The 11,049-nt window shown below is 42.7% G+C and overlaps 1 protein-coding gene across 1 annotated transcript in view; it reads left to right on the plus strand.

The window, feature by feature from the left end:
* Positions 1–11,049, plus strand: part of LOC124042182 (collagen alpha-1(XI) chain-like) — a 202,892-nt gene that overhangs the window by 90,600 nt on the left and 101,243 nt on the right. Inside the window, exons 8-11 of the mRNA XM_046360585.1 lie at positions 2,010–2,312; positions 5,722–5,784; positions 7,902–7,943; positions 8,194–8,256. Of these exons, the coding sequence (XP_046216541.1) occupies positions 2,010–2,312; positions 5,722–5,784; positions 7,902–7,943; positions 8,194–8,256 (471 nt within the window). The remainder of the gene's footprint in view (positions 1–2,009; positions 2,313–5,721; positions 5,785–7,901; positions 7,944–8,193; positions 8,257–11,049) is intronic.

Below are 11,049 nucleotides of genomic sequence, written 5' to 3' on the forward strand. Positions count from 1 at the left end.
GTCCAAAAATAACACCCTATTCCCATAAATAGTGCACTACTTTTGACCAGAGCCTGCAGGAGACTATTTGGTGCTTGTCAAAAGGAGTGCACTATATAGGGAAGAGGGTAGCATTAGTGATGTATATTAGGTAAAGTAGTGCACTATATAGGGAAGAGGGTAGCATTAGTGATGTATATTTAAGGTAAAGTAGTGCACTATATAGGGAATAGGGTAGCATTTAAGACATAGACAGCATCTTCATGTGAAGGACGAAGGGGACCTCAAGAGGACATCAAAGGAAGCGTTTGATGTGAAATGACAAAGATGGACCAATTTAAAGCACGTTGGATTATTGCGACAGCTGAGCTGCCAGACAGAGGAACATCAAACACTTTCTGTGGTGGTTTGATGTATATATGGAACGCTGGAACGCCTGCCAATACCACATGACGTGTGATACGACCATAACGGTTTTCTTCTGGTGAAAGAGAGGCGGACCAAAATGCAGCGTGGTTATTTGTAAACATCTTTTTTTTAAAGATGAAAATACGAAACAATATACAAAACACAAGAAAGGTGAAAAACCGAAACAGCCCTATCTGGTGCAACAAACACAGAGACAGGAACAATCACCCACAAGAGACTTAAAGGATATGGCTGCCTAAATATGGTTCCCAATCAGAGACAACGATAAACACCTGTCTCTGATTGAGAACCACTCCAGGCAACCATAGACTTACCTAGAATACTTAACTAAACACTATCCCATAAACTACAAAACCCCTAGACAAAACAAACCACCTAAATCACCCATGTCACACCCTGGCACAGAATACTAAGACCAGGGCGTGACAGTACCCCCGCCCCCCCCACCCCCACACACACCCATGTCACACCCTGGCACGGAATACTAAGACCAGGCTTGACAGTACCCCCCCCCCAGGGCGTGACAATTCTGGTGAGAACGACAGTACCCCCCACCCCCACACACACCCATGTCACACCCTGGCCGGAATCTCCATTCCTGGTGAGAATTTGGATACAATCAAATGGCTGGTGAATAATGAGACAGAGTAGTATTTGTATTCTCAAAGACATTGCTTAAAGTATTTAGGCTTTCTTTCTACAAGCAGCTTGTAGAAGGCCTAAATACTTTAAGTGTATGTGGATCTCTTGATTCTAAACTCACCATCCAACGAGTCACCATCCAATTAACAAATGACAGTCCTCAGTTTGCAATCTCCAAGTTAGATTACTAGATATTACAAAGATCAAAGAATAAACCGTCTTGGATGGTCTTCTTAATCTCTACCGTCTTCCTTGGAGTCATCCGGACCCTGTGTGGCTTTTAGGGTGCATCCCAAATGATACCCTATTCATTATTGGGCTCTGGTCAAAAGTAGTGCACTAGGGAAGAAGGGTGCCACATGTTTCTACAGTCCCCTTTTGATACCCATCAGAAACAACACTTCAATCTGATCTTGATATAAACTCTACTAGTAAAACTCTGCCTGCTAATGAATTGCGACCAACGGGGTTCATATAAACTATACTAGTAAAACTCTGCCTGCTAATGAATTGCGACCAATGGGGCCGCATCCCATATACTCTTTTTTGTCTCCAGTTTCCTGTCGTTTTGTACGGTCAATCAGGAATTCTCTGCTTCCTTTTATTTATCCTTCTTAGACATAACTAACGCAGGGAAATACTGGTAACTGGGTTATTCACCAACCCTTCACCCTCTTTTATATGCTGCTTACTTCTGGGGCCCATATTTACAAGTTATCCAAGACCTTTGAGTGCTGATCTAGGATTACTTTTACTTTTCAGATTATGGAGAAATAAGACAGGCGGGGACCATGTTTTTAGGTCACCTGACCTACTGACACGTAGCATCTGCATCAAACCAATGATGAATTAAATTGTTTTTAAAAAATTTAGAAACATTAACTATTCCTCTCTCTAACCTCAACCCTCCATGTTCCCTCCCACTGCCTCCCCGCCCTCTCCTCACATCGACCAATCAGAACTACGACGAGGAAATAGTCGACGATTACGTCACCGGCGTGGAGCAGGTCGACGCCGACCCTACGGCTGCAGCAGAAATCGGCTCTGATACCAAAGGTCCCGACCCCGGTGCAGAATCGTACGATTTTAAAGAGTACGATATGAAGGAATACGGTGATATTAAAGAGATTGATACGAAACAGACGTACGAGTATGGTGACTATGGCGACTACGGCACCGGTGAGGCCAAACCTACCTCCTTCCCAGCCTACGAGGATGAGTTTGGGCCGGGCGTACCTGCTGAGACCGACACAGATAGTAGTGTAAGTAGCATTTTATACTCATCCTGAATATACACATCTCAGAGACCAGTACATCTGAGTCTATGAGGCCTAACATAGAACCTGAAATAGATGATAAACAAAAGTGAAATAAACAATAAAAATGAACACTGTAGCCATTTTGTTTCCAGTCCCACTGTAGCCATTTTGTTTATAGTCCCACTGTAGCCATTTTGTTTCCAGTCCCACTGTAGCCATTTTGTTTCTAGTCCCACTGTAGCCATTTTGTTTCCAGTCCCACTGTAGCCATTTTGTTTCCAGTCCCACTGTAGCCATTTTGTTTCCAGTCCCACTGTAGCCATTTTGTTTCCAGTCCCACTGTAGCCATTTTTTCCAGTTTAGCCAGTCCCACTGTAGCCATTTTGTTTCTAGTCCCACTGTAGCCATTTTGTTTCCAGTCCCACTGTAGCCATTTTGTTTCCAGTCCCACTGTAGCCATTTTTTTGTTTATAGTCCCACTGTAGCCATTTTGTTTCTAGTCCCACTGTAGCCATTTTGTTTCCAGTCCCACTGTAGCCATTTTGTTTCCAGTCCCACTGTAGCCATTTTGTTTTTCTAGTTTCCCACTGTAGCCATTTTGTTTCCAGTCCCACTGTAGCCATTTTGTTTCCAGTCCCACTGTAGCCATTTTGTTTCCAGTCCCACTGTAGCCATTTTGTTTCCAGTCCCACTTTTGTTTCCAGTCCCACTGTAGCCATTTTGTTTCTAGTCCCACTGTAGCCATTTTGTTTCCAGTCCCACTGTAGCCATTTTGTTTCCAGTCCCACTGTAGCCATTTTGTTTATAGTCCCACTGTAGCCATTTTGTTTCTAGTCCCACTGTAGCCATTTTGTTTCCAGTCCCACTGTAGCCATTTTGTTTCCAGTCCCACTGTAGCCATTTTGTTTCTAGTTTCACTGTAGCCATTTTGTTTCCAGTCCCACTGTAGCCATTTTGTTTGTAGCCATTTTGTTTCCAGTCCCACTGTAGCCATTTTGTTTCTAGTCCCACTGTAGCCATTTTGTTTCTAGTCCCACTGTAGCCATTTTGTTTCCAGTCCCACTGTAGCCATTTTGTTTCCAGTCCCACTGTAGCCATTTTGTTTCCAGTCCCACTGTAGCCATTTTGTTTCTAGTCCCACTGTAGCCATTTTGTTTCCAGTCCCACTGTAGCCATTTTGTTTCCAGTCCCACTGTAGCCATTTTGTTTCCAGTCCCACTGTAGCCATTTTGTTTCCAGTCCCACTGTAGCCATTTTGTTTCCAGTCCCACTGTAGCCATTTTGTTTTTCTAGTTTCAGTCACTGTAGCCATTTTGTTTCCAGTCCCACTGTAGCCATTTTGTTTCTAGTCCCACTGTAGCCATTTTGTTTCTAGTCCCACTGTAGCCATTTTGTTTCAAGTCCCACTGTAGCCATTTTGTTTCTAGTCCCACTGTAGCCATTTTGTTTCCAGTCCCACTGTAGCCATTTTGTTTCTAGTCCCACTGTAGCCATTTTGTTTCTAGTCCCACTGTAGCCATTTTGTTTCTAGTCCCACTGTAGCCATTTTGTTTCCAGTCCCACTGTAGCCATTGTTTCTAGTCCCACTGTAGCCATTTTGTTTATAGTCCCACTGTAGCCATTTTGTTTCCAGTCCCACTGTAGCCATTTTGTTTCCAGTCCCACTGTAGCCATTTTGTTTCCAGTCCCACTGTAGCCATTTTGTTTCTAGTCCCACTGTAGCCATTTTGTTTCTAGTCCCACTGTAGCCATTTTGTTTCTAGTCCCACTGTAGCCATTTTGTTTCAAGTCCCACTGTAGCCATTTTGTTTCTAGTCCCACTGTAGCCATTTTGTTTCCAGTCCCACTGTAGCCATTTTGTTTCTAGTTTCACTGTAGCCATTTTGTTTCCAGTCCCACTGTAGCCATTTTGTTTCTAGTCCCACTGTAGCCATTTTGTTTCTAGTCCCACTGTAGCCATTTTGTTTCTAGTCCCACTGTAGCCATTTTGTTTCCAGTCCCACTGTAGCCATTGTTTCTAGTCCCACTGTAGCCATTTTGTTTCCAGTCCCACTGTAGCCATTTTGTTTCCAGTCCCACTGTAGCCATTTTGTTTCTAGTCCCACTGTAGCCATTTTAATAATAATAATAATAATAATAATAATAATAATAATAATAGTCCCACTGTAGCCATTTTGTTTCTATTCCCACTGTAGCCATTTTGTTTCTATTCCCACTGTAGCCATTTTGTTTCCAGTCCCACTGTAGCCATTTTGTTTCCAGTCCCACTGTAGCCATTTTGTTTCTAGTCCCACTGTAGCCATTTTGTTTCCAGTCCCACTGTAGCCATTTTGTTTCCAGTCCCACTGTAGCCATTTTGTTTCTAGTCCCACTGTAGCCATTTTAATAATAAAAAAATAATAATAATAATAATAATAATAATAATAGTCCCACTGTAGCCATTTTGTTTCTATTCCCACTGTAGCCATTTTGTTTCTATTCCCACTGTAGCCATTTTGTTTCCAGTCCTATTTCTCCCACAGCAGTGGTGGTCAGTACTATTCAAGATGAGGGAGGACAATCACTTTTCCATGACCACGGCCTTATTTCTATTACAGCATATTGGATGACTGTCATTCATTTTCCATTCAGCCAGCTCAATGTAATAGTGATAAGATTAGGTTACGACACGATACTCTTTATTTTTTCCCCTATACCAATCACGAGGATGCTACGACCGAGCTTATGAATGAAAGGTTAACAACGTTTCATCATTAATTCTTCCTGTGTGAAGTCATTGTGTCAACAATATCAGGTGTCCAGGACCCTCGCTGTGTTCAGTGAGTTATGTACGTCCCAAATGCCACCCTATTCCCTATATAGTGCACTACAGATAGGGCCCTGGTCAAAAGTAGTGCACTATAAAAAGGGACACAGTGCAATTTGGGATACATCCCCATTTGTCACCTTCAGTGGCTTTGGAAAACTAAGCGATATCATTCGGACCAAGACTCAAATTGTGGCTTCTTTACGAACCACATCTTGTGGTTAATAATTCCTATGCAGACTAAAAACACATTTAGCATTTAGCCTTAACAAATGTTCCACTACCAGGCACAGACAGGCACTCTGCATTTTGAAGGGGTCTGGATATTTTCTTATCTCTTTTACAGCTGGAAGTGGTAGTGTATTAAATCCTCTGAATCCCCTGGTGAAATGAGGACACCCGTTTTGAAGTAGGACGTCCCTTGCTGCCATGACTACTTCACCTCAGATTGGTTATAATTCACATTGCTGGTGTTTGTGACGTCAGCTTAGAACCTGGTGATGCTGCCCCCACGCCTACAGAAGGATCCCCCCCCCCCACCCCCGTGTTTGGTTGACAATTGGCAGATCTGTATTCTGATTGGATGTCTCTGTGGTGCGTTTTCAGATCGGAGGAGGTAGATATGGCGGAGAGAAAGGAGAGAAGGGAGAACCCGCCATCATTGAACCCGTAAGTGGAAGGCAACACGTTTTATCACTATTGTATAACTGGGTATCAGTGATGCATCAGCTAAAACCGGGGAGTTAACTTTGCCGTAAACATAATTTTCTGATGTTTCTCCTGCTTCAGCTCAGTCCCACTCCATGTTTCCCCGACTCATAAACATGACACGTTGTACACTGGGTATTATCACTACTATATAACTAGGTATTATCACTACTATATAACTAGGTATTATCACTACTATATAACTAGGTATTATCACTACTATATAACTAGGTATTATCACTACTATATAACTAGGTATTATCACTACTATATAACTAGGTATTATCACTACTATATAACTAGGTATTATCACTACTGTGTAACTAGGTATTCATGATGTATCATCAACTGTACTCTGTCTCACTACTATATAACTAGGTATTCATGATGTATCATCAACTGTACTCTGTCTCACTACTATATAACTAGGTATTCATGATGTATCATCAACTGTACTCTGTCTCACTACTATATAACTAGGTATTCATGATGTATCATCAACTGTACTCTGTCTCACTACTATATAACTAGGTAGTCATGATGTATCATCAACTGTACTCTGTCTCACTACTATATAACTAGGTATTCATGATGTATCATCAACTGTACTCTGTCTCACTACTATATAACTAGGTATTCATGATGTATCATCAACTGTACTCTGTCTCACTACTATATAACTAGGTATTCATGATGTATCATCAACTGTACTCTGTCTCCACTCTGCCTGTAGATGTACTGCCGTCTCTCAATGCTAATGTATCCATGTTTCCCTCTCTTTTCTGTCTGCCCTCTCTTTTCTCTGTCTTCCCTCTCTTTTCTCTGTCTTCCCTCTCTTTTCTCTGTCTGCCCTCTCTTTTCTCTGTCTTCCCTCTCTTCTCTGTCTGCCCTCTCTTTTCTCTGTCTTCCCTCTCTTTTCTCTGTCTGCCCTCTCTTTTCTGTCTTCCCTCTCTTTTCTCTGTCTTCCCTCTCTTTTCTCTGTCTTCCCTCTCTTTTCTGTCTTCCCTCTCTTTTCTCTGTCTGCCCTCTTTCTCTGTCTTCCCTCTCTTTTCTCTGTCTGCCCTCTCTTTTCTCTGTCTTCCCTCTCTTTTCTGTCTTCCCCCTCTTTTCTGTCTTCCCCCTCTTTTCTCTGTCTTCCCTCTCTTTTCTCTGTCTGCCCTCTCTTTTCTCTGTCTTCCCTCTCATTTCTGTCTTCCCCCTCTTTTCTCTGTCTTCCCTCTCTTTTCTCTGTCTGCCCTCTCTTTTCTCTGTCTTCCCTCTCTTTTCTGTCTTCCCCCTCTTTTCTGTCTTCCCCCTCTTTTCTCTGTCTTCCCTCTCTTTTCTCTGTCTGCCCTCTCTTTTCTCTGTCTTCCCTCTCATTTCTGTCTTCCCCCTCTTTTCTCTGTCTTCCCTCTCCTTCTTTGTCTTCCCTCTCTTTTCTCTGTCTTCCCTCTCTTTACTCTGTCTTCCCCCTCTTTATCTGTCTTCCCTTTCTTTTCTCTGTCTTCCCTCTCTTTTCTCTGTCTTCCCTCACAATTCTCTGTCTTCCCCCTCCTTTCTCTGTCTTTCATCTCTTCTATCTGCCCTCTCTTTTCTCTGTCTTCCCTCTCTTTTCTCTGTCTTCCCTCTCTTTTCTCTGTCTTCCCACTCATTTCTGTCTTCCCCCTCTTTTCTCTGTCTGTCTTCTCTCTCTTCTCTGTCTTCCCTCTCTATTCTCTGTCTTCCCTCTTTTCTTTGTCTGTCTTCTCTCTCTTCTCTCTCTGTCTTCCCTATTTTCTCTGTCTGTCTTCTCTCTCTTCTCTCTCTGCCCTCTCTTTTCTCTGTCTTCCCTCTCTTTTATCTGTCTTCCCTCTCTTTTCTCTGTCTTCCCTCTCGTTTCTGTCTTCCCCCTCGTTTCTCTGTCTTCCCCCTCATTTCTGTCTTCCCCCTCGTTTCTGTCTTCCCCCTCTTTTCTCTGTCTGTCTTCCCTCTCTTTTCTCTGTCTTCCCTCTCTTTTCTCTGTCTTCCCTCTCTTTTCTCTGTCTTCCCTCTCTTTTCTCTGTCTTCGCTCTCTTTTCTCTGTCTTCCCTCTTTTCTCTGTCTTCCTTCTCTGTCTTCAGGGGATGCTGATTGAAGGACCCCAAGGAGGCCCCGGCCAAGCTGTGAGTATCACGTTCTCTCTTTGCCTCCCTCTCTCCCAGACCTACTCTCTCTCTTTGCCGAGAGAGAGAGAGAGAGAGAGAGAGAGAGAGAGAGAGAGAGAGAGAGAGAGAGAGAGAGAGAGAGAGAGAGAGAGAGAGAGAGAGAGAGAGAGAGAGAGAAGCTTTGTCTCTCTGAGGTTGATAAATTAAATGTGGTAGCAGTTTGGTTAGCTAGCTCTGCTGTAGTTAATGTGTATGTGTGCGTTCGCAGGGCTTGCCCGGCGCCCCAGGCTCCCAGGGTGCCCCTGGCCCACATGGAGACCACGGTGACAGGGTAAGTGAGCTGTCGCTGCTCAGGAACTCCCTTTGCACTTCCTGCTGTTGGAAATAGGTCATTCTCTCATTACCCACCACTTCCTTTAACTCTCTGACTCTCATTTTAACCCATCGCTATAGCAACATATGCAACTCAACAGTTTATATATAGCTACCACAGCAAATAGTGTAAAGGCTATTCAGAGTGTGGTTGGACAACTCTGGCTCATAGAATATACAACACAACCCTCGTAGAATATACAGTACAACCCTCGTAGAATATACAGTAGAACCCTCGTAGAATATACAACACAACCCTCATAGAATATACAGTGCAATCCTCGTAGAATATACAGTACAACCCTCGTAGAATATACAGTACAAACCTCATAGAATATACAGTACAACCCTCGTAGAATATACAGTACAACCCTCGTAGAATATACAACACAACCCTCATAGAATATACAGTACAACCCTCGTAGAATATACAGTACAACCCTCGTAGAATATACAGTACAACCCTCGTAGAATATACAACACAACCCTCATAGAATATACAGTACAACCCTCATAGAATATACAGTAGAACCCCCATAGAATATACAGTACAACCCTCGTAGAATATACAGTACAACCCTCGTAGAATATACAGTAGAACCCCCATAGAATATACAGTACAACCCTCGTAGAATATACAGTACAACCCTCGTAGAATATACAACACAACCCTCATAGAATATACAGTACAACCCTCATAGAATATAAAGTAGAACCCTCAGCACATCAAACCAATACAACTATAGCGGTTTAGAAATACCAAAGAATGTAATGTTAAGGGAGATCTCAGTGATTGGAATGTTAAAGGAGATCTCAGTGAATGGGATGTTAAGGGAGATCTCAGTGAATGGAATGTTAAGGGAGATCTCAGTGAATGGAATGTTAAGGGAGATCTCAGTGAATTGAATGTTAAGGGAGATCTCAGTGAATGGGATGTTAAGGGAGATCTCAGTGAATGGAATGTTAAGGGAGATCTCAGTGAATGGGATGTTAAGGGAGATCTCAGTGAATGGAATGTTAAGGGAGATCTCAGTGAATGTAATGTTAAGGGAGATCTCAGTGAATGTAATGTTAAGGGAGATCTCAGTGAATGTAATGTTAAGGGAGATCTCAGTGAATGGAATGTTAAGGGAGATCTCAGTGAATGGAATGTTAAGGGAGATCTCAGTGAATGGAATGTTAAGGGAGATCTCAGTGAATGGAATGTTAAGGGAGATCTCAGTGAATGGAATGTTAAGGGAGATCTCAGTGAATGGGATGTTAAGGGAGATCTCAGTGAATGGAATGTTAAGGGAGATCTCAGTGAATGGAATGTTAAGGGAGATCTCAGTGAATGGAATGTTAAGGGAGATCTCAGTGAATGGAATGTTAAGGGAGATCTCAGTGAATGGAATGTTAAGGGAGATCTCAGTGAATGGAATGTTAAGGGAGATCTCAGTGAATGGAATGTTTTAGTTTTTTGTTGAGAGAATACCAAGTGTGCAAAGCTTTTATCAAGGCTAAGGGTGCCTACTTTGAAGAATCTCAAATATAAAATAGATGTTGATTTGTTTAACACTTTTTTGGGGTTACTACATGATTCCATATGTGTTTTTTTCCGAGTTTTGATGTCTCCACTAGTATTCTACAATGTAGAAAATAGTTTTAAAAATAAAGGAAAAACCCTGGAATGAGTACAGGTGTGTCCAAACTTTTGACTGGTACTGTAGATTTGGGAGAATGTAGTTGTTAGACCCCTCAGGCCAAGTCCGACTAGTCTGTCTCCTTGGACCGTGGCTAATATAGCTGACTAATAATGAGTCAGCATTCCACTTACTTCACTGATTCTTAGATGACAGTCTATTCATAGTAACAGTATATCATGGGGTGGCAGGATAGCCTAGTGGTTAGAGCGCTAGACTAGTAACCGGAAGGTTGAAAGTTCAAACCCCCGAGCCGACAAGGTACAAATCTGTCGTTCTGCCCCTGAACAGGCAGTTAACCCACTGTTCCTAGGCCGTCATTGAAAATAAGAATTTGTTCTTAACTGACTTGCCTGGTAAAATTTAAAATTATGTTAATGAAGACATTAGTTTAAAATAATAAACACATTGTTTCAGACAAGACTGGTCTTGACAACAAACCATCCATCTTGGTTTTACAAAGCAGAGAAGCCAGCAGGTATGCCTATATAGGAAGTCGTTTCTCTGTGTCCTTCTCCTTCGGCTGGGTTTGTAGTAGAGCCCCACACCTTCATACCACGGGGAGAAAAGAGGTCAATCAGCCACGGCTTGCTACTGCACTGGGGAGGAGAAGGAGAGGAAAGGGAGGAGAGGAAAGAAGGAAAGGAGGGGAGGAAGACCGAGGGGCAGGCCCGGGAAACCAAATAACTCAGATTACCCTCAACAACACATAGTTGTAGAACTACATCCCTATTCCCAATTGGCCCGGGTTAAAAGTAGTACACTATATAGGGCATAGTGTGCTATTTGGGTCGCTGGCTGTTTTTTTCTCTCAATGTCTCAGTTTCAAGGGGCCTTAAAGCCGACCTCAGACCCTCCAGCAGCACATCAAACAATAAGGCACCCTTAGAGTGTCAATGTACTTCTTTAAGGGCTGCACTGGACCCCTGTCTAAAGTAGTGCCCTATATCGGCATTTGGGACACAGCCCAGGGACTGTGGATATGAGGACATTTAGTTTGATTGATTGACACTGAATAAGTGTCCCCTCTTTAAGAATCTGTAGTGCGAGTTTGTTTTTTCTTCCTAGAA

This window comes from Oncorhynchus gorbuscha, linkage group LG08 (assembly GCF_021184085.1).
Source record: "Oncorhynchus gorbuscha isolate QuinsamMale2020 ecotype Even-year linkage group LG08, OgorEven_v1.0, whole genome shotgun sequence".
NCBI lineage: Eukaryota > Metazoa > Chordata > Actinopteri > Salmoniformes > Salmonidae > Oncorhynchus > Oncorhynchus gorbuscha.